General features: G+C 39.8%; 2 protein-coding genes and 1 non-coding gene across 4 annotated transcripts; 1 reads left to right on the forward strand and 2 right to left on the reverse strand.

Annotated features, from left to right (window-relative positions):
- Nucleotides 1–60: 60 nt before the first annotated feature.
- Nucleotides 61–7,655, forward strand: nox1 (NADPH oxidase 1). Its single transcript, XM_023402877.2, has 13 exons — nt 61–216; nt 423–518; nt 1,092–1,202; nt 1,555–1,639; nt 2,342–2,487; nt 3,223–3,416; nt 3,518–3,644; nt 3,754–3,846; nt 3,938–4,179; nt 5,367–5,529; nt 5,749–5,895; nt 6,004–6,128; nt 6,477–7,655. The coding sequence occupies exons 1-13, from the start codon at nt 172–174 to the stop codon at nt 6,601–6,603; spliced, it is 1,701 nt and encodes a 566-aa protein (XP_023258645.1). The 5' UTR covers nt 61–171; the 3' UTR covers nt 6,604–7,655.
- A 2-nt stretch (nt 7,656–7,657) lies between these two features.
- cstf2 (cleavage stimulation factor, 3' pre-RNA, subunit 2) lies at nt 7,658–18,769 on the reverse strand. 2 transcript variants are annotated; one of them, XM_023402880.2, is made up of 14 exons: nt 18,636–18,769; nt 18,306–18,384; nt 17,625–17,794; nt 17,382–17,518; nt 16,484–16,603; nt 16,157–16,279; nt 14,994–15,105; nt 13,472–13,531; nt 10,856–10,955; nt 9,543–9,742; nt 9,131–9,255; nt 8,675–8,758; nt 8,106–8,258; nt 7,658–7,954 (listed from the first exon to the last, which is right to left on the reverse strand). In XM_023402880.2, the coding sequence occupies exons 1-13, from the start codon at nt 18,736–18,738 to the stop codon at nt 8,133–8,135; spliced, it is 1,539 nt and encodes a 512-aa protein (XP_023258648.1). In that variant the 5' UTR covers nt 18,739–18,769; the 3' UTR covers nt 7,658–7,954; nt 8,106–8,132. The 2 variants fall into 2 exon arrangements, with proteins under 2 accessions (XP_023258648.1, XP_023258649.1); XM_023402881.2 differs by lacking the exon at nt 13,472–13,531.
- Nucleotides 18,770–22,451: 3,682 nt separating this feature from the next.
- Nucleotides 22,452–22,524, reverse strand: trnav-uac (transfer RNA valine (anticodon UAC)). The gene has a single exon. It is a non-coding gene; the product is annotated as a tRNA-Val (tRNA).
- Between the last annotated feature and the right edge of the window lie 254 nt (nt 22,525–22,778).

A 22,778-nucleotide genomic window follows, 5' to 3' on the forward strand; every position in this document is an offset into this window, starting at 1 on the left:
AAGGGATGGGAACTCGTCCCCCGCACTTCCTCCACAACGCGACTGCTGCAAGTTTAGTTTCTCACCTGTGCAGGAGGGAGGAGTCCTGACAGGAAGGTATAAAATAAAAACAAAGTCCAGGCAGACTGAGGATGCAGGGAAGCTGCTGCGAGTAAAGATAACGCGCTCAGCATGGGGAACTGGATTATCAATCATGGACTTACATCCTTCATACTGGTGAGTTCCTCGTATTTACGCTCCAGGAATTCCGTCTTTGAAATCGCATTAACGGTGATAAGAGTGAGAATTTACGCACAGCTTTTGTGCGCAAAATGCCCGAGTGTCCGAAAAAATAAAAACACCATCTAGGATACAAATGCATTTTCCTATGAAAGTCTGCGATAGTTTTGTATTGGAGACATTGATCGTGGCTGTGTTTGCAGGTGGTCTGGATGGGCATCAACATCTTTCTTTTCGTCTGGTTTTACTTCTTCTACGATTTGGGGCCGCAGTTTTTCTACACCCGTCATCTATTAGGGGTGAGTGGAGAGAACGCAGCAGCTCCCCGGAGAGCAGGTGTCACATGTGTCACATGTGTCCCATGTCTTCATTATTTTTCAGTACAAGTACAACGATGTAAAGATTCACCATTACAAGTGAAAGTACAGCACTACAGAAGAACTAGCAAAATGTAGCTAAAGTATCACAGGACTGCAGAGAAGTGGCTCATATGACTGAGCTGTTATTGTAGATGACATTATTAGATTGTTTATACTTTGTAGTATGAGTAATGTACCTGTTGTAGCTGGTCACAGTTTTCTCTAATATTTGTTTCTGCAGTCACCTTTACTTTGGACCTTTAACAGTCATTTAAATAAAACCATATGGAAATCTGTTTATGGTGGAAAAGCAACAACTCATCTGAAATGTGACAATATCAAAGGGTAAAAGTAAATGAAAGTAACTAATAACTTGCTATCAGATAAATATAAATGTGCCTGTGTAAAAATAGTGGGGTAGAGGTATAAAGGACCATAAAAAATGATGTAGTAGTATCAAGTAAATGTACTCAGGTAAGTCAGACTCATGAATAAATGTGTGTTTTGTTTCAGGCGGCCTTGGCGTGGGCCAGAGCTCCTGCTGCCGTCCTCAACTTCAACTGCCTGCTGATCCTCCTCCCGGTGTGCAGGAACCTGCTTTCTCTGATCCGAGGCTCCTTCATGGTAACGTTGCAATGATTAGGCTACATGTCATAGCAGGGCGAGGTGAGCTCTCATTGTCTTTAACACATGAGTATTTTGCGTGATGACGCACAACTAGTTTGGCTGCTGCACATCCAGGAAACGTATATGTGATAATTTCACACCCACTCACCTTACCAAATGTTTCATTTAATGTTATTGTTTATTTATTCCGGCATTTTTGTGGAGCCAGTGTGTGTGACAGGCTCTGTAAAATGGCTCTTTGAGCAATATTGTTTAAAACAAAGAGTATCACCAGGTTGGATGGGTATCTGGAAAACGTCCTTTGCAAAATATTTTACCATCCATTTACTTCTTTTCTTTTTCTTTGCAGTGTTGTGGAAGAACAATGAGGAAACAGCTGGATAAAAATCTGAGTTTTCACAAGCTGGTGGCGTACATGATAGGGCTGATGACAGGTGAGCCGGTGCATGCACCGCTTGGAGGCATTTCAACAAGAGGTTTAGGTTTACCTGTGTCCTTCAGCTCTCTTAACAAACACAAATGTCAAATTGAATCATTGTCCCCAGAGATACGTTTCTTCATAAAGGGGGAAAAAAAAGAGAGAGAGGGAGGGAGAAAGTAAACAAATGCAACACAATTCACAGGCTTTCTGCTCTGGTACATTTAGTGCTCAGTTCTGGTGCATTTTCCACCTTGTGCAAACCTTACCTATAGCTTATCAGCGTTGCCCTGATAATTTACTCAGAGGGTGACACAGAATAGTTGAAAAAAATTATCTTTCTGCCTTCCCACCCTCCTTCCTCCATCACCACGCAGACAGACAAACAGAGAAATACACAGACAAGTCAAAGTGTTTGGAAGAGTCATGCTAACATGTTGACAAGGGGAGAGGGAGGCAAACAAAGTCCAAAATAAATATTGACCCAAGGTCTGTTTAAAAGTGTTCTCTGCATTTCTTTTCAAAGATAAGAGAAAATAACGGCAGCAAGTGCAAACAGTTTAAATCCATGGTTTTTAGAACACACAGATTTCTTTTGTTTTACTGGTCAGAACACAATTTTATACAGTTTTCAGTCAAGTCCAAATGACCGGTATTTGTGTGTTTTAATAACTACGTGAAACCTACAGTAATGTGTCTCCTCTCTGTGCTCTGACAGCCGTTCACATCATTGCCCATTTGTTGAACGTGGAGTGGTACAACAACAGCAGACAAGGAGTTTATGACAAACTCAGCATTGCTCTGTCCAACCTGGAGGACACAGACAACACCACCTACCTGAACCCAATCCGCAAAACAGACATCGTAAGTCATCAGCTCATTATAATGAAACTATCGCAGTGAAATCAGATAGATTCCCAAATGTGAAGATTCAAAATTAGAATCCACTCGTATCTCCTGTTTCTGGGATTTTCTTGCTTTTTCTGTCTTGTTATTAGGTCAGCTGAACGATGATATAGTCATATCTGAGTTTAGTCAATTTGCCAGTGTTTTTAGACTGTGTCTGAGCTTCCAAACTTCACATTTATGTAGTTTTTAACATGGCAAAAACTGTATTTATCTCACACAAAATGTAAACTCTCAATCTGGAAAACAAGCTATAAATACAAACTATCCATCAGACAAATGTGATGGAGTAAAATGACATTTTTATCCTCTGTTTAAAATGTGGTGGAATTAAAGTAGAAAGTATCCCAAGGTGGAAATACTCTGAAGAGAGAATGATTTCATTAAAAACCAGAAATTTCAACCTCATGGTGGTGCTGGATAAAAAGTCAGGAGATCACCAAAGTCAGTGAGATTAATCCTCTGGGGACGATGAGTGTCTGAGCCAATTCATCCAATAGTTGTTGAGATATTTCAGTCTGGACCAAAGTGCTGGAGCAACCAACTCACTGATGGACAGTCCCATCCTGAAATCCATTAACTTGGCTCATATAAATAAATCTATATTCTCTCTCCTCTCGTTCTTGTAAACAAAAGCTCATGTGTCCAAATTGTCCTTCTCCTCTTCTTCTTCTTCTTCTTCTTGTGTCTCAGGATCCGCAGCAGATCCCAACGTACTTTGTCTTCACCACCATCGCTGGCCTGACGGGTGTCATCATCACTCTGGCCCTCATCCTCATCATCACCTCCTCCATGGAGGTCATCAGACGCAGCTACTTTGAAGTCTTCTGGTACACACACCATCTCTTCATCATCTTCTTCGCCGGTCTCGTCTTTCACGGCGCCGGGTAAGGGAGAAGGACTCTGTTTGTCTCTTTGTAAGGAGGCGCGGTTATTGTTGTTGTTGTTATTATTGCAAGCTGGTTTTACTCGTGTGTCTCACCTGCAGACGCATTGTGAGGAGTCAACAGACAACAGACCCGGTGCACAACGTCACCTTTTGTAAAGACCGCAGTGATGAATGGGGACGGATTCCTGAGTGTCCCATCCCTCAGTTTGCCGGAGGGTTCCCACAGGTTTGTCTTTTTCAACTTCAAATGACTTAATCACTACAACTGCAGTAGAAGCTTCATCAGTGAATTGTCAGTAATTTCATCACACTTTCTATTGTTTTTTTTTTTATAGACGTGGATGTGGGTGATTGGTCCAATGATCCTGTATCTTTGTGAACGTCTGGTGCGCTTCATTCGTTACATGCAGAGAGTCACATACAGGAAGGTACGTTTGATTCTCGATTTAACCTGCTGGCTTCTGAGTCGCTCGGCAAAGCGAGGTTACAGTCACTAAATCGGTTTGCTTCACTTTCAAGATCGTGATGCGGCCGTCCAAAGTGCTGGAGCTGCAGCTGGTAAAGAGCGGTTTCAAGATGGACGTGGGTCAGTACATCTTCCTCAACTGCCCGGCCATCTCTCAGCTGGAGTGGCACCCGTTCACCATGACCTCTGCTCCCGAGGAGGACTTCTTCAGCGTCCACATCCGCTCGGCCGGGGACTGGACCGACAAACTCATCGACATCGTGCAGAACCTACCAGAGGGAGCGCAGGGACCAAAGTAAGTACTTCCTTAAGAAAGAAAAGAAAAATCTGAAAAACAATCTTTTAATTTTGCAAGCTCCGTGGTGGAAATCAACATTCTTTGGTCCTTTTGTGCGGCTTTTAAGAGAATTTGATTTGCATTTTGTCAAAAAGAATCCATTTGGTTGATTTCAAATCATCATGAACCACATGCCTCACAGAAATTGCCAGAAGCTTCAACAAATATCCTGCAGGGCCCCACTATTACAAAGCTACACGAACACAATACTAGAACACAAATAAAATCAACAAAGTTACAAGTATAAATAATCGTCTTAAAGTACAGGGGACATTTTCTGCTGTCTCGTTCTATTATTGTTCTATTATTATTATTATTATTACACAAATGAACAGAATACTGGAGAACACATGGAAAGGAAAACTACAAAACAAAAACCAACAAAAAGGAAACATTTGTAAAAACCACACTATGTTCCAGTGTTTCCAATGATACTCATATGATTTGAAATGTAATCACCAAACAACCATTACACTCAGGCCTCCACCATCTGTGTGGTTATTAAAGTCAAAAATAAATCCACGCTGCCCCACTTAAAAACCAACAAAACAAACGGCGGGGAGAGGATCTGATTCCTCCTGGCTGTCTGACTTGTGTAACTTTGAAAGGGTTTAAACTGTTTAATCTACAACCCCTCTTGGTTATGACAGTTATTTTGAGGTCCTGCACAGATGCACAGTTTTGATCACTGGCGATTCAGGCATATGAATAATCATATCGACCATGTCACATCAGTATCAGCAGATGGAGTTTGTCCAATTGTCATGGAAGAGTAGATCTTCAAATTTCCATTTTTTTTCTGGGTATTTAAAGGACTTGTTATCCATGTTGGCTTAAAAGCTGAGAATGAAAGAACCTGATATGGTTGAAAGCTCCAGAACAGCTACTTAATGGACCTCCTGGTTAGATTATTGCATAATAGTTTGAGCTTATAAGGTTGGGCTGCGTGAACAAGCCCTGGCTGTAAATGTTCCCAAACTGCATACTTGACCCATTAAAAGATAAACAGTAATCAAAAGTTTTCTTAGCTGCTGTGTTCCAAGGTCAACACTGAACTCATCTGTGCCCATAACTTCTTCATGTTTTAGATTTCATCCGTAGTTCATTTGCCCTGATAGCACAGTCTATTCATTGTCTTTGTTCAGAATGGGAGTGGATGGGCCCTTTGGCACAGCCAGCGAGGACGTATTCGACTATGAGGTCAGCATGCTGGTCGGTGCTGGTATCGGAGTCACTCCCTTTGCCTCCATCCTCAAATCTATCTGGTACAAGTTCAAAGAATCCAACCCTAAACTGCGCACCAGGAAGGTAACAACCCAAACGCTTTCATCGTGTCACCATGATCCTGCTTTTCACCTTTTAAACACATGTATCCATTTCACCATGACATGCTATTGTCTCTGAAATACAAAGTACTGTGTGTCTTCCGAATGCACCCATGTCAGAGGAGGAGCCAGCAGCAGCTTTGCCAACTCTTTTGTAAGAGGAACAATGTTTGACACTCCTGCATCTGCTTCCTGGTTACAGATCTACTTCTACTGGCTTTGCCGGGAAACACACGCCTTTGAGTGGTTTGCCGACCTCCTGCAGGTGCTGGAGAAAGAGATGGAGGAGAGAGGCATGGGGGATTTCCTCACTTACAAACTCTATCTGACCGGATGGGATCAGAGCACTGTGAGTGTGTGAATCACTCCTCAAGTCCAGATAAACAGTGTGAGGTCATTTCCACCTAAACTCAGCCGCGTTTTCTCCTTTTGTTTTTCCCTCCATATTTCGTCACAGGCTCATCATGTGAGGGTTCGCTTCGATCAGGACACAGATGCGGTCACTGGGCTCAAACAGAAAACTCACTATGGCAGACCCATCTGGGACAAGGAATTCGAACAAGTCCGCAAAGAGAACCCCATGTAGGATAAAAACCTATTTTTAAAACATTTAATTAATTAATTAATTAATTAATTAATTAATTAATAAAATTCCCTTAGTAGAAAGTCACTAAGTACATTTACTCAAGCTCTGTAATTAAGTACAATACCGAGTTGACCTTAATTGTGTGTTTCCTTTTTGAGCATCTTAAAGACAGCACATTATTTCTCTCTGAAATAGTGCAGTAGAAGTGTAAAGCAGCAGAAAATAGCACAAGGCTTGAGTAATTCTACTCTAGTTACTTTCCATCACTGCTTGCGATGCGCATTTCACATTAAAACTTTAACCTCTGAAATCTAACTCTTTTTCTTCTCTTTTCATGCCCTCAGGTCTGTGGTGGGAACTTTCCTATGCGGCCCTGTAGCTCTAGGAAAAGTCTTGGAGAAGAAATGCGTCAAATACTCCGACGTGGATCCTCGGAAGACCAAGTTTTACTTCAACAAGGAGAACTTCTGAGCAGAGAACCCGCAAGTGGGATTTTTTGAAGAGGAAGTTGTTTTTTTTGTTTTTTTATTCCATTCACTGTGGGTTAACTATGACAAAGCTACCTGACAACCTGAGGCACTAGCTGGGTGTGTTTTGACACACTATTCTGCACACTGATGAAAAGGCATAGCATGTTTCTATTTCTGTACCACTCAGGGACCAACCTCTTTTTCCATGTTAAACCTTGATAGAAACATGATTCATGACTTACATGCTCAATTAGGCCTGTAAACTCAGTGTATCATTAACTTTCTTGTGAAGTCCTTTCACACTTGAACAAGATTATAAGGAAGAATTTTACTGATAAGGAGGAATCAGGACCTCAAGGGTTTTTTGTCACTGCTGTACATTTGTTAGTTCATCATGTGGAAAAATACCTTTTTTGCACAAAGAAAGATTAACAGTTAAATGAGCCGCTTTCAGGTACATATGGTAAATTACAGTTGGCTACTACAGCAGCTAACATTTAACTCCACTGTTGAATAATCTGCCTGTGATTTTCTTGTGAATGTAAAAAAAAAAAAATAATGAAAACTACCCATCAGTTTCTTTTGTCTGTAAAAATGTCTTGTTTTATCCAACCATGAGTCCAAAGCCCACAAAGATTGAGTTGACTTTCCTGTAAGTCAAAGAAAAGCAGCAAATCATCACATTTAAAGCTGGAACCAGTGAATTTCTATCATTTGTTTTCTTGCAAAATGACAAATGATTAAATGAGTGATGATAAATTATTTCCCATCAAACAACCAAGTTGTGAGTGTGAGCAATTTATCACATCCTTTTTCCATTTGAGCTTTCCTGGGTAAGCAAATGTTCTTTGAACACGATTTGTTATAACCTGTTAAACTGGCTGCTATTTCCTCATCTGAATGATAGACTGTCAGTCACGTAGCCTGGTTCCAATCATCCTTCTAAGACTAGGAGCAGCTTGGTAATTGACATTATTTCACAATCTACTGTTTTTAATAGACTTTTCTTGTATATATTCCCAACTCTTTTTGAATAAATGATGAATAAAAACAGCCTCTTTTTCCATTTTTATTGACAAAACAATATCCAGACAATCAGAGCAATAACATGAAAACAGTTGGCTCTGGAGGGAAAGAATGAAACCTCATGACATTTCAGCTCTGTTCAGCATTCACCGCCATCATCATCCTTTCAAAAGTGTTGCTTGTTTTTGAATCCACAAGCACCCACTTTACTCTTTCATACCGAAAACAGACAATACGATTTAAAAAAAGAACTATACAATTTTCCAAACTAAGATGAGGTGTCTTCAGACATGTTGAAGCTGAAGGTGACGGGTCGTGGTGGAGTCCTGAAACAAAAATGTTTCGTGACAAAAAGAAAAGTGTATAAACGAGGAGGGAAAACAAAAAACGACAAAGCAAGAATGTTTCCTTATAACTGAATTTTCCTTTAAGGATAGAAATTTGAGTGACTTGATAGAAGAAAAAAAGAATCTCCACCTCTGTCTCTTTTCTCAGTCGGGACTGTCATGGCGCCCCTCCTGCAGTCTTCTGAATCTGCTCTTTGAGGATGAGGATGCTCTGCCGCTGCTCTGGGGGCAACATGGCGATCTGTTCTGGGGTCAGCTGCAGGACTTGCATGATCAGGGCAGCCTTGAAAAGATGAACAATTGTCAGTAAGATGTGAAAACAAAAAGACTATGAAAATGAGTGCTCTTCTTTCGTAACAGGAAAGTCATGAATACCTCCTTTATTTTGGTAAGCCAAACAATTCCTGCTGCATTTACACAAGACCTGTTTTGTTCCTCAGGTGGAACATACTTAGAATGACTTGCAATCAGTGAATGAGAATGCAAACAGGGATTAGCATTTTAAACAGAGGTACTTCAACTAGCTGCTGATGCACACAGATGATACTCCGTGTCCAGCTGGTTATTGACCAATGTCCATTTTATTTGTGTCTTTGGCAGCAGACCTAAAAATGTTTCCATATTATCATGAAGGTTACTCAAAGTGAGTGTTAGCCCAGTTTGTTATAATACAGGGGTGACAGATAAAGTGACACTAACCTTCTCCTGGTCCTGTGTGGAGACCTGGCTCTGCCCTGGACTGAAGCCGCCTCCTGATGGTGGAGCACCAGAAAGACCAGGACCCTGCAGGACACACACGCCATTTATCCAGTTTGAGCAGATTGCACTGATTTCTTTTGCATCTTTTGGCCCTCAAGTCACTCCCATGACTTACAATGTTTGTTTGTTTTTTAATGTGACGTAAAGTTACTGATTATTTATATTATTTATAGACTAATATGAGTCAAACTGTGTTGTCTATAAAAACACTAAATTATTAATCATTCTGTTAAGTGCTATGTTGATTTAATAAAAATAAAGTAAAAAAAGTTTATTTTTCCTGTTTTCTTTGCACAGGGCTCCTTCAACAAAACAGTCAGTGACAGAATGGAGAGCTCCGTTGTTTGCATACTGCCAACGATAAAACAAAACAAAAACATTAGGTGCAGCTGTTACCGGTCTTGCGGGCGGAGGAGCGTTTGGACCCATGCTATGAGGAACTGGCCCTTGCATCGCTCCTGCCATGGGAACCCTCTGTGCCGCCACTGGCCCACGAGCGTCCATCGCCCTCGGGTCACGACCTGCAGAGAGAACAAAACCACAGTGAACAAAACCAAACCTTGCTGATTACTGAGTGAATTGTTGGAGTGTAGATTAAGTCTTACTGTTTGAAGTAAACAAAAAAACATTAACATTAAAACTTGCAAATGTAAAAAGGTGTGTTTATAGCTGAGAGAAGTCAGGCTTTGTTTCTAGAAACATTTTGACATGAATGACATTAAAAATAAATCAGGAAAATAGTGAAAATAAAGAAACAAGACATTTTTTTGTAAGCAGCCAAAAAAAGGAGCATTATTAGAGCAGTCACCTCTGGTTTCCATCGGAGGCCCCCGTGGCTCCATCATCGGGGGCCCTCTGGGGTCACCCATCATGTTTCGTGGTTCACCCATGGGTGGGCCTCTCATGTCCATCGGAGGTCCTCTCATATCTGGAGGGGGTCCACTTGCCATTTGACCCATGTGTACAGGTGGGGCTTGGTGGGGCGGTGGAGCTGCCATGTAGCCCCGGCTGAATGTTCAGACACAAAAGATTATAACAGATTATAAAAGGAGTCCCTTGCGCGTCAGCCCCTGCACTAACCGAGGTCAGTGCTCTCAGAAAAGTACAGGATACTACAAACACTTGGCCCACTGAGACCCATTGAACTGTTTACCAAATAACAACAATTAAATCTTTATAAAGTTAAACTGGCAAAGTCACGGTTACAGTTTTTTGGCATAAGGACGTCGTGGTAAAAGTTACAATTCTTAAGATTTTTCATGAAATCAATGGTTGGCATTTTTTCAGAGCTTTACCAAGTTACTACTAAAGAAAATGGAACATTTCCTTCTACTGCTGCGGCTTCATGATGCAATACAGCACAGGAGTGCTGGAACAAGAAAGAGCAGAGGACAGAGCTGCACACCTGAAACTTCTCAGCAAGATAACCAACTCATTTCCTGTGCATAAAACTACTTGCATCATGTGCACCATAAAAATCAAATGACGGCTGCAATTACTGACAGACTTCTTCATTAAAACAACCTGTTTGTTTGGCTGCTCTGTGAACAGACAAACTATGTTCCCTTGTAGTATTTCACACAAAATAGCTGCTTGAAGATTTTCCGACTCCAGAATTCTGGGATCTGTAGTATTAAACCAGACTAGTGTTGAAACTTTCAATTATTTTTATGATCGATTAATCTGCCATTTATTTTCTCAATTAATCACTTAATCATCAAACCTAAAAATAACATCAGAAACCACTGAAAATGCCCATCACAATGTCCTGGAGCATAAGGTGATGTCATTGAAGGTCTTGTTTTGTCCAACCAACAGTTCAAACCCCCAAAATATTCAGTTTAATAAAATGAAAGACCAAGAAATACAGCAGAGTCTCACATTTAAGAAACTGAAACCATCAAATGTTTTTCTGCTTTAAAAATTACTTAAATGTATTTCAGTAGTTGCCGATTTACTTTGTTTGGATCGAATAATTGTTGCAGTTCTCAACTGCACTTGCCGTTACCCCGGTAACCACGGACTGAAATCTTAAGGATTTAATGTCTTAAATTGACACTCCTTTATAATCCACAGAACCTGTTGTATTATTAAGGTAATGCTATGAGTAAGATGACTTACTTGGGGTCTATGACCTCTCCAGTGACAGACAGCAGAGTTCCTCCTCTGGGATCATTAGGACCATCTCCCAGCAGGCCTCTGGGGGGGATTCCACCTGGTCCTGAGAGGAGAAAATCACATGTTGTTACCTATTAGTTGTTTGTATTCATTGACCAGGAAATGTTCCATCACTAATCCATTAAAATGGACTGAAATACAAGCTAAGGAAAACCACACACGAATATAAAAGAGGTGATTGTTTGCCCAGGATGGATATTTGAAGAAACAACCAGAGTTGTTTGGTTCTGATAAAGCACACAGTAAAGTACACAGTGACCACAGCGAACTGCCACAGGTCAATGTCACAACACACAGGGAGACATCAGGAGTGTGATTGGGAACACAAAAATGCAGGAAAAAGGTAAGAGAATTGTGGTCTCTCATCAATATTAAGAGGGAGTAACAGGTTCAAATCACATGCTGTAAAAGCCAATAAATAACAACAAAAAAATCTATTCCCACACATATAGAGAAAACCTGACTTGAATATATTTTCCTACTTGTGTCTTGTAACTCTGTTGTAATTTTGCCATTAGAACATCATGACAGGAGGCATGCAGAGAGAAAATAAAGTACATTGGGTGTGTCAGTGTTCAGTCTTGTTAATTACATGTCTAATAACATGAATACTGCAAATGACTACAGCACCTACAGCAATACTATTCAAAGAGTAGAGCACAAATTATAATTAAGTTCAATACAACAGGCTTAGATCTGTACGTGACAGTGATTGAAAGACAAACACATTCATCAACTCAAATCCTGTCATGTCACCTATGTCTAACAATAAGTCTAAAAGCTTCAATCATGTTATTAAACACTACTGCATAGCTTTAATGCACTAGAGTGCCATTTAGTGACTACCTGCGCCACATAATATTAGAGTTAAACAAAAGCTAAAATGCAGACTGCCTTTTGTGGTTTTAAGTTAATTAAAATTAACATTTTGTAAATGACTTCCCAGTAACGGAATGTAAAAATCAGTATGGCACAAGTTTTTGCATTGAACATCAGAGATAATGAAGTCACACTAAATCTAAAAATATGTTTAAAATGTGTGTGTCTTCACTGAGTTATGGCTTTGACACAAATTGCTACCATCTGGGGTAAGGAGTTTTATAGATTCCTATCTTAGTAGCCTGTGTGAGCTGTGAGTCACTGCCAATGCTGCTGCTGCAACTTTTGATCATGTTGATAAGCAGGCAAAACTACAACAACTTCCTGTTGTTTGCATGCACCTGTCCCTTTCCCCTCACACAGCATCTCTCACTCACCCCTTCCTCAACTCTCTCCCTCAGCGCCTCCTTTGCAACTCTCCCTTACAGTTTAAATTTTTCGTAGGTATGAACTACCCTGACTCGCTACAAAAAGCAGTCAAAAATGATAACAACTTGCCTAAATCTATTTTTTTTAAACACCCAGCTCAAGATCAGAGTAACACCTGAACATGCACTGCAGGCTGACACTGTACAATCAAGCAGCCAACCAGAGGGGACAATCTGCTGTGCCGAGCTGATGACGCCCTGTGGAGCATTTTCAGCTTCTTTCACACCGTCCAAAGGTGCAACACAGAGTATCTTAAGTGCTTTTTTGCACTGATGGCCATCAGACCGTAAATTGCAGTCCACCTAGAAGAGTGCTGAAGGCAGAAAGTCTGGTCTGTCTACACAAACTGGCCTCAAATGTATTTGTAGTTTTGTTATCTGGAGTTGGCCAAAGTATTTCTGCAACCTGTGACAGGTATCCGTGCACCACATCCTGCTACAAATGCAAAATGTTCTGATAATGATACAAAATATTAAAATCACACAATAATTACCTCTATACGTCATCTTAGTATTGCACTGCAGATCCAGGATCAGGAAGCAGTTTATTTTATTCTGAGTACTGCTGATCCAATCCCAAACTTTTTGTGTTTTTTTTTGCCCTCTTATCTCCTCCGCTTATCTAATCGCAGTACCATTGTTACTTTTTTTTTTATTGCTTTTTGTGGTGTTACAGTTTACTCTGCATTAATTCTGTTGTAGAGAGCTTTGCTGCTACTATCTTCTACACATTTCAACATTTCTAGTATGAAAATCTCATATTTTTATCTCTACATTCTCATCGTTGTGTACTGCCACAAACAACAGTTACATTTGCTCAGACGACACCAGATAAATCTGTTTAACATTGAATTAAAGGTCATGTGAATGTAAAACAAAACTAACAACAATCCAGCACGTATTCAATTTATGTAATGTCCATTAAAAGAAACTTGGCTTTAGCACCAACAAAGTAATCATGCAAAAACACAGGCTCCTGGCCCAAACCTGTATCTGCCTGCGACCCTCATGAGACGGTACATTCTGCTACAGCTATGCTAATGCTCAAAAATCATAATCTTTATATAAACAGGCCTGATAACAATGGAAAGTGGAATGGCTCATGTTTGATTAAAGTGCATGTGCGGACAGAAAAAAAAAAAAAGTAGTAAGCTAACACTAAATTCCAGATATCCGTGCTATGTATTTGGACAGTGGCCACTCCATAACAGTCCTATGACCTGACTGCTGAACTGAGGGAATATAGTGATACCTTGAGGACGCTCGATAGCAGCTTGCCCAGACGATCCTGTGGGAGAATGCTGAAGGTTTCCTGAGCCAGCATTAAAGTGAAAAGAACAGGAGACACAAGACTCAAGAGAGCAAAGCAACACTCACAGAAAAGTTTGAAGCGTGCTCATGAAATCATTGCGTGCGCACGCTCACACACACTCTCTCTCTCACACACACACACACACACACACATACACACGCACACACACACAGAGGGGTGAAGAGAGAACTTTTAGAAACTTAACATTAGTAATTATATTACATTAGTAAGTATGTTACATAAAATATCAAATGTTTAGGAAGAAAAAAAACTGTCTGAGCAAGAGAGATCCTCAAGAGTCAAATAGACTATACCGTTCCTCGCATAAAGCACCTTGACTAACAAGCCTCTGGTGACACCTAGTGATCCCAGTGAGCCATGACATGTGCAAAGCTTTGACCTAAGATGAGGTAAAGGCATCGATCGTAGTAAGAAAATATTTTTTCAGTATTTTACCTAAAGTTCTGGTACTGGATGAACTGCAGTGGTGATGGCAGTTTTAAAAAGTACAATTTTACACATGTTACTCTACAATAACTGAAGAGCACCTTAAATCATTGTATTACCTGCTACTGATAAAAATGATTGTAAACTTTGTGTGTAATTGCTCCAAGAGTGATGATAGGCACGGTTGCCTGCACCACATTTACATGATGATGATGATGATGTCACTTTGACTTTTGAATGGAACACATGATATTCAAATATAATTATTATAGATAATATAGATATTCAAAATATATTCAAAAATAAAAACACCAAAATTATATTTCGATTGGCCAAATATATTTTGATGATCTTCCTCAATTGGAAAAGTTGTTAAGCAAAAATTACACTTACTTACAGTGAGAAGGTGGACATTGTAGTATATGTAAACATGTTGATTCAGTACATAAATATCTATATTATTAAATATTCTTGATTTGATAATTTAATTTACAGACTAAATGTTTGATTTCTGAAAAAGTCGGAAGTTTAAATTGACCAAAATATGCATATTTGCTTTTCTAATATCAGTAAAACCTGTAGAAATGTTTGTCAAACAACACACAATTCTGAAACCTAAAATTCTTTGCACATCTCATCAGTGAAACTCTACATCAAAAAGTAGCCGAATTAAGCAGAGACTAATAAACCGGAGTCAGCTACAGCATGACAACTGTGTGGCATCAACTGGGCAGATATGACACATACAAAAATATACCAAAAAACGCTGTGATAAACCTGGAATTACAGGAACACATGATTTTAATTACATGCGCTACTTTAGTAGGTTCTCTTTTTTAGCCTGACTGAAAAGTGGACCAGCAATCAGTTTGTGGTCAAGTGGAAGTGACGCAATGAAACAGTCACACTTCACACGTTAACCGTCAAGGACCTTTGTAATCAAAATTTTGGAGCATACATGCTACCACAAGCAGCTCAGATGGTGATGCAGGTACGCATGCAGGTTAATGATTACCTGGAGGTCCAACTGGTCCTGGTCCCGGGCCCGGTCCAGGCATTGGTCCAGGGACAACACCCATGTTGGGGGGCTGCATCATTTGAGGGGCTCCGTTGACATGCATTCCAGGCTGATCATATTCCAAATGATAAATAAACAAATAAAACAAGAAAGAAAACACAAACAAATTAACCGAAAGCTTCATCTTCAGAGACAGACAATCAAGTGGTCTCAGAGCAAACTAGACGTCTGCACCATCTCTTGGCTCTGTCATGGGAGACTTTGGCCCATCACAGGTCTTTTGAGACAGAGAGAGCATTACTATTGGCTGTTGTACAAATACGTGTCAATATTGGTGAAGCATTTCAGAGATGGACAAAACTTGCTGTACTTCTCCCGGACAGGTAGCAATATCTAAACTTGTTGTAGTGGTTGGTTGTGTAGGTAGATTTACCAGGAAAGCAGCCGATGAATGACGATGTTGATTGTTGCTAATAGTTTTAGCCCTCCGCTAACTGTAGCCAAAGGTGTGTAGAGGCACAAGATCTGCGAGAGGGCGGCAGCATTTTCAAATTCTGGCGACTTTTTTTTCTAGATTTCTGCTTACCTGAACTTTAATCAGAGTGGACAAAACCTTATGATAACGTGTCACATTAGTTAACTAATAAACTTTGTAACGATTGTTTGATGATCTCAATGTTTAAATGAATTAAGTTGTGATGTAGATGATGGACTGTAGATTCAAGAGGGGAACCAGACTGTACGTGATGGGCTATAAACCAGTGAATGTCATTCTTTTTTTCCCCGTACGCTGAGTGTACAGTATGTGTTAAGCTACGGTCACATTACACATCAGTCTGCTGAATATTTGCTCCATCTCTCATTCACTTGGATTTTAGCCATAAAAAGGTCAAATTCATGCACGTGTTTCCTGTTTCAGTGAGATCTTCGGTCCAAGTTTACCTTTGTTTCATCAACATACATAGTAAATTATAACACAAGCACACTATAAAAATTAGTGTTGCTGTCTAACAATGTTTACAGTTTAGATCGCGCTGATTAATATCTATTTATTACGCACATCAGTGACATGTCGCTTTTCATGGCCAAATACAGGGAATTTTTGTTGAACAAATTGTAAGTGACCATCACTTCAGAGGGTAAAAGACTGTTCTACTCACCACAGGCTGCGGCTGAGACACTGGCACACTGGGCTGTGCAGGAGGTGGATTGACTGGCGGTGCTCCTCCACCCTGTCCGCTGGGAATCAGGGGCTGGACTGTAGTTTGACGGTGGAGCATTTTCTGTATATGGAGCATATGGAAAAGCATCTGTCAAAAACGGTTTTGGTTCAAAAGTGCAGACTAACATATATATCTACTGACAATGACGTCGAGGTCGAAGCCAAGATCAAGTTTCTAAAAAATTTTTTTTTTCCATTTTTTTAACCTTGCATCAAATAAAAGTAAAATTTAACTAATCCCTTCATCCTCAATCCGGCTTCTCACCAAGGCGATCTCGGGGTCAACAATCCGCATGACCACTTGGGCCTGCAACAGAGCATAAGCCAGCTGAGGGTTCTGCAGCAGCATGTTCCTTGCCTCCTGGGGACTGTTCTGCACACACAGCTGGAAAGAGAGAAATCAAATTTTCACCAAACAGAATCTTGAAATATGATACTGCAGAATGCATGAAAAACTGGGCAGCGTAAAAAAAAACAAACAACAACAACAAAACAAAACAAAAACTTTGCTCTGCCTTGTTCACAGATTTAAAAAAAGCACCTCATAAAAAACAAAACAAAAAGATTTGTGTGCTTTTACTTCCTAACAGGTTGGACATACCTTCTTCATTTTCTGCCACCCACATATGATTCAGATACATGGTCAATGGCAAAGTGGCTGCATCAGCACAAAACATTTGTCGAAGGAGTGCAACAATATCTGTGGTGTCAGGATCTGAGCCGAAACACTAACACTCTGATCAGCATATGGAGCTGTCCTTCTGACACAAGCTTTGGTGCCACAAAACCCTTTTCCAGTAGTGAGAAAAATGTCTGCAGCGTGTTGTTTCATTGAACTTAATGAAGCAGACTGCCAGCTGTGCAAAGATAAGGCTTCTTTGGCAGAGCTGAGAGAGACAGGCTGTACAGCACAGCCTTCCTTAATGAAAGCAAAGGAAGAGCATCCGCATAGAGTTGTCATCCTTGAGGTGATTCAAACTGAGAGAAAGTAGCTAACTTCTCTCAAGAAAAGCCAAGTTAATCAATTTAAAATGTTTGTAAGTAAAGGAATGTAAAGGAAAAGCTAAATTGGTGTAAGACCTGTATTATTTTTGAAAAATGTCCCATGCGAGAAGGAGCCGAAACAGTGGCTAGTAAAAATCTAACAGAGCAAACCAGCCTACCTTCATCTGTTTCATAAGTTCAAACATCTGCTCTGGAGGCAGACTGGCCACAGCTCTGCTGATGGACTCTGGGGCCTCCTCTGGTTGGACACTATCTCCATAAGGAGACTCAATAATGGGGGCTCCTGTTCCCAAACCTGTGTATGACAGACATGGCAGGAAACTGTACCTTTTTTACAGACACTTTTAATCGAAACAAATACAGCACGTTTGACTGAAATAATGACAAGAATAAACACTTACTTTTAAGCTCTTCCTTGTTTTTTTCACTGGCTGCGTTGTCAACACGGAGAGCCCGACCGCTGAACTCTCTCCCGTTCAGGTTCCGCATGGCACTGAGAGCTGTCTCCTGGTCTTGATATTCACAGAAGCCATATCCCTTTGGCTTTCCTGTCTCTCTGTCATATACTAACCTGAAAACCAGAGGACAGAAAAGATGATGACAAATTCCACTTGTTGAAAGTTGACTAACACGAGCTGGGAAGTTCCATTAGAAACTCTTATGCACCTTTAAAACACAAAATCATAAGAGTGTATAACAGATAAGAGGAAAAACAGAGTCTGTCTGCACATTTATTATTAGTGCAACAGCAGCACAAATAGCAGCCTCCAAAATGATCATATAGTTGAATCACCACCTCTTCAACAAAAACTAAATGTTATAACTTTCATGAATGTAGGACTTTATTAGTTATAGCTAGATGTACCTAATAAACCGATAACAGTGAATACAGAGAAAAAAAAAGCTCCACCAAAAATTAGGAGATCATGATACAAAAAGACAATTATTCTGCCATGTACAAAAAACACACAATATAGCTCAAAAAGCACATTTGTGTTCTAATAAATTATTTTTTCTTTTATCATGGGGTTGGATGTGCACACTGTTGACCGCTCGATTGAATGGTTCCCTCTTTCACTCACCTGAAGCTGACAACAAGTCCGACTTCGGAAAAGATGTCTTTCAGCTGTTCTTCTGTGGCTTCATACGGAATGTTTCCCACTAAAATAATAACGAGATATAAGTAAAGTTAATATGGAAATAAAAGTAAAAACAGCTTTTCATTTCAAGACTTATTTGCTCGTTTCTCGCTCCGAGTTAAGTTTTGTCCCCTCGTTGCTTAGCTCACAGTGACACTAGCCCAGCCATCTACGTTAGCAAGCCTTCATTCATTAGCCGTTAGTTTATATCGTTACTCTGTAACTAAATAATAAAACGGTCTGTAGCGGAGAGAGTAACGGCTACACACTTACCAAACACTGATCGTAAGGAACGGTCAACGGCTGGATCTCTATTCGCGGCGGCAGCAGCGGCTGCGGCAGCCGCAGCAGCAGCAGCAGCAGCTACGTTCGCCATTTTGGGGACAGAAATGAATGGGACACCAGGAAATTAGAATGAAGCATATCCGTTAGTGGGAAAAGGGCCCACTTTCAAATACCAACAGTGCGACCTTTCTTCACAACTTCAAGGTGGACACTGTCCGCTAACTAAGTTTTTATTTTTCTCTTTAAGAATTTACCACCGACGATGAAATGTTGTTTGAGAGCGGGCTGCGCTGAAGAAAAAGGTCAAAGTGGCAAAGTCGTAGGAAAAATAGATGGCGCTGTTGTCCGCGGTTAGCTGCTTGTTCTCATTGTGAGACAAAAATATGAAACGCTACAAAAGTCAAACAAGTCGCATGCCCTCCAAGATTCAGTGTATGTACAGCAGAGGAATTGGTGAGTATTTTGTAGAGGAAGAATAAGCAGGTTATGTCAACTTAAAGTTGCTTCTTAGCTAATGTCCTTAACTGACAATGTAGCCGTTGGGAATGTGAAGGGGGCTGCTATTGTCAGTGAACACCTGTAAAGTCTGATTAAAGACACGTTTGGATCAGAGGTGAGACCAGCCCCTTGTAAATGAGGTAATAAATATTAACAAAAACTTAATTCATTAACTGGTTATCCATTTATTGGCATGGACTGTCCGCAGGAAATTGATGTTTGGCTAAATGTATCCATGTACTGTGTGTAGTGAAGCTGTTAGTGAAGTATAAAGTGGTTGGAGTGTTGCACCTGGATGATCACACACCTGTTCACACACTGTGGTTGCTTATTATGAATTACTTAATTGATACATTTAGAATATAGTTTACAGTTGTATGCAAACGTTTGGGCAGTCTTGGGCAAATTACCCACTTTGTTGATTTTTGAAGTGAAAAGAAGCAAATACTTGCAGCAAGCAGACATTAAAAAAGTCTCCAAAATTATACAGAATTTTGAGTTTTTCTCCAAATGTTAATGTAATGTTACTATTTATTTCACAAACTAAAAAATTTGGGAATTAATTAAAGTAATTGTTATGTCGGTACTTAGTTTCCTGTGCCATAATACACCAAAGTATATTTGTGCATTTACATTTGAAGTCGCTCTTTACAGCTCCTTGTGATATACAGTGGAACCCTTTAAGGAAATTCAGAATTCAAAATCTGTTCCCTAGTGATTGTAGATCACAGGCAGAATTTTGTGTGGCACAATTTCACAGTATAGTTTTGACAGTGTTAAGAGAATCATAAGAAATCATAAGAAATTCTTATGTTGTAACACCATGTAGTAGACAACTACAACTCTGTTAAGTATGAATACGTTGTGTTTATTAGTTAATAACATTTTACCAGTTGTTTTGTGAACATTGCATCATTGTTTGAGTCTATTGCAGTGAAACACTCCAGCCTCCATAAACGTGTACTAACAGGTAATATCAGAACAGTTATGACTTGCCTCATACTCTCTGGACATTGAGTTATGCTTTTAGTGTATAGATTGTCTATCACTACTGTATATCCAAAGGCTTACAGGCTAATTTCATGTGGTATGCTTTAGTCATCTTGTCCTTCTTTTTTTTCCTTTTTTTTTTTGGAGGGTGATTGATGTGGACATGTACATGGTCAGATCATATTATTTTGGGCGTGGTTTTGCTTGGCTTTATACAGACAAATTGCTTGGTTGATAGGTCTACAAATTGCATTTTGCGTATCTTTACCAATATATGTAGGAGGCATGAATACTACTTTGCTATGAAGTTGGGCTCTGGGCAACATGTCTGATATTAGCTGTCAATAGTTGCTTCCTCTTCGAGGACTATTGGTTCGTTGGCTGTTTGTCTTTACACGCAAACAGTTTTTATTGGTACTTTACGCCTCGGGCCACGAAACAACCAATATCAGACTTTGGTGGTGAAAATATGAACAGAACACAGATAGTAATCTGAATGATAGGGGTATTTTTGCAGTCAGTGAACCTTAATACATTTTAATACTCAATATAAAAAATGTAGTTAGGCATACTTTGTGAGGTTTTGTGCCATAACACATAACCGTGTTTAACTAGTGGAGCTGTTTTCTTGGTTAATCTTTTTTTAAATTCACCAAATACATAAAATATCAGAAACACTTCATATTCTAGCATTCGATTTGTTGTTGCTGCAAAATGTAGAAATGCCAGTCACATGGAGAGACCAAACAACATCAAAAGTTGGCAGTTTTCCCTGTAACATTTGTGCAGTCCTGATGAATGAAATTAATGGGATAAGGCTAATTATTACCTTCGCCAAGGAGGTTATGTTTTCCCGTGTCTGTATATTTGTCCGCAGGATTATGTAAAAAGCACTGAACCGGTTTGTGATGTGGCATGGGCCAGGGAAGAGCCCATTAAATCTTGGGGCAGACCGGGATCATTTACTATGAATTTTAATTTTTTTAATCTTAAATCTGGTAGTCTGTGCTCTCTGAGTACCCTTCTACTTAGGGCTGCAACTAACGAAATTAATTGATTATGAAAATGGTTGATGAAACAAACTAGTTTTCTGTCAGTTGACTGAGCTGAGCTTTTTTAGGTGCCTAATAATGTGGCCACTGAGTGTATTTTCTAACTTTCCCCAGCTGATCATGTTGTATTGTCATTTGAATAAATTTCAATTGAATTATTTCCAAACAGTTTATAATACAGCCTGCAATTTTCAGTGTCATTTCATAGTATGAATAACATACCAATAAAATACCTACCAATTCCACTTCTTACTGAAACATAGGATCAAGGCTATGGGGAACAAGGGAGAAACAACGAGACATTTTGGAGGAAAGGAGAAATAAATTATACGGTTATAATTTTTTGCAAATACTAGGTACCTACAGGATACAGTGCTACACTGCTATAGTGCCACAGTGCTAGGAAACAGTTTTCTTATTGTTTGATTAAAGAGCACAAAAAGGGAGAATAGCCACACATTATGTTACAGCCTACATACCTTATTCTTATCATGTGTGCTGAAAAGAATGAAAATAATAATCATTAGGTTCCTCATTAAACATTAAATATTAGCCATGTTTGATCCACCTACGGCTGTATATTGTATTATTAAATGTTTCTATTATGTTGTAGGTTTTCCTCCTTAGATGACAATAGTAACCTTCCACAGCTGTGCCTTTGACAAAGGTACTTTTGTTTTCTACTCCAGTTTACCTGTTCTGAGCTGCTGCTGTGTTGGACCAACATGCCTGCAAGCAGATTTTCAAAATTAAAGTCCCACTTCTTGCCTTGTCCTTATCCCAAATCATACAGTGAAGCAGAAGACATGATAATAAATCACTGTAGTGTGGGTGTAATTGAGTGCCCCTCTTTTATATTTTATTGTATATTTCCTCCTAAACACCACAATATTTGTTAATGAGTGAAACTACAAATGTGAATTTTACAACACACAGTAAGGAAAAGGTATGTGGACTGTAATAATATATGGCCATTTCCCCATTTTGTTATTTAATTACTCTTAGAAAACAATGTCCCCCCCCCCCCATTTTCCAAAGCTTCAGTTTTCAATACCCTGTAGCTACCATTTTGCAAACATATTTATGAATTTATTTTATTTCTGCTCCCTCTAAAAGGCTCATTTGTTGCTTCCAACAGTCTTTTTCCTCCACTTTAGAGAAACAGTTGAAAGCACTATTTTTTAGCATTTCATTCGTACACTGAAATTACTCTGCAAATTGACGATCCCTAACTCGAGGCCTTTTCAGGACAGAAAACAATTCCTGGTTCCACTGGGGCTCGAACCCAGGACCTTCTGCGTGTAAAGCAGACGTGATAACCGCTACACTATGGAACCAGCTGATTATGACGGAAGCCGGGCGTCTTTATAAAGACATGCCAAGATACGTGTGGTTGGATAGAATGTGGTTATGGCGTTCAGTTCAGTCTTTGCGATATGATAAAAACAGGATACGCGGACAGTCCGCTGATAGTCACTGCGCATTTTTTAGCTTATCCTTCATGGCTGTGGTCTAGCTAAACAAAATATCGGTCAGCTTCAGTCTCCCCACGAAGTCATCTCGCTTGGATATTAACCAAACGTTACGTTTA

This window comes from Seriola lalandi, unplaced genomic scaffold (assembly GCF_002814215.2).
Source record: "Seriola lalandi dorsalis isolate HSWRI2012SDOR001 ecotype SW California unplaced genomic scaffold, Sedor1 jcf7180002054041, whole genome shotgun sequence".
NCBI classification, from domain to species: domain Eukaryota; kingdom Metazoa; phylum Chordata; class Actinopteri; order Carangiformes; family Carangidae; genus Seriola; species Seriola lalandi.

What these genes read in the sequence shown, in the direction of transcription:
- nox1 (XM_023402877.2), top strand. Translation starts at nt 172, where the DNA reads ATGGGGAACTGGATTATCAATCATGGACTTACATCCTTCATACTG. An exon ending in CATGATAGGGCTGATGACAG is followed by an intron (nt 1,640 to 2,341) that starts GTGAGCCGGTGC and finishes GTGCTCTGACAG; the next exon opens with CCGTTCACATCATTGCCCAT. An exon ending in CCGGATGGGATCAGAGCACT is followed by an intron (nt 5,896 to 6,003) that starts GTGAGTGTGTGA and finishes ATTTCGTCACAG; the next exon opens with GCTCATCATGTGAGGGTTCG.
- cstf2 (XM_023402880.2), bottom strand. Translation starts at nt 18,738, where the DNA reads ATGGCGAACGTAGCTGCTGCTGCTGCTGCTGCGGCTGCCGCAGCCGCT. An exon ending in AACTTATGAAACAGATGAAG is followed by an intron (nt 16,604 to 17,381) that starts GTAGGCTGGTTT and finishes CTCTCTTTCCAG; the next exon opens with CTGTGTGTGCAGAACAGTCC. An exon ending in GGAGAGGTCATAGACCCCAA is followed by an intron (nt 9,743 to 10,855) that starts GTAAGTCATCTT and finishes CTGAACATTCAG; the next exon opens with CCGGGGCTACATGGCAGCTC.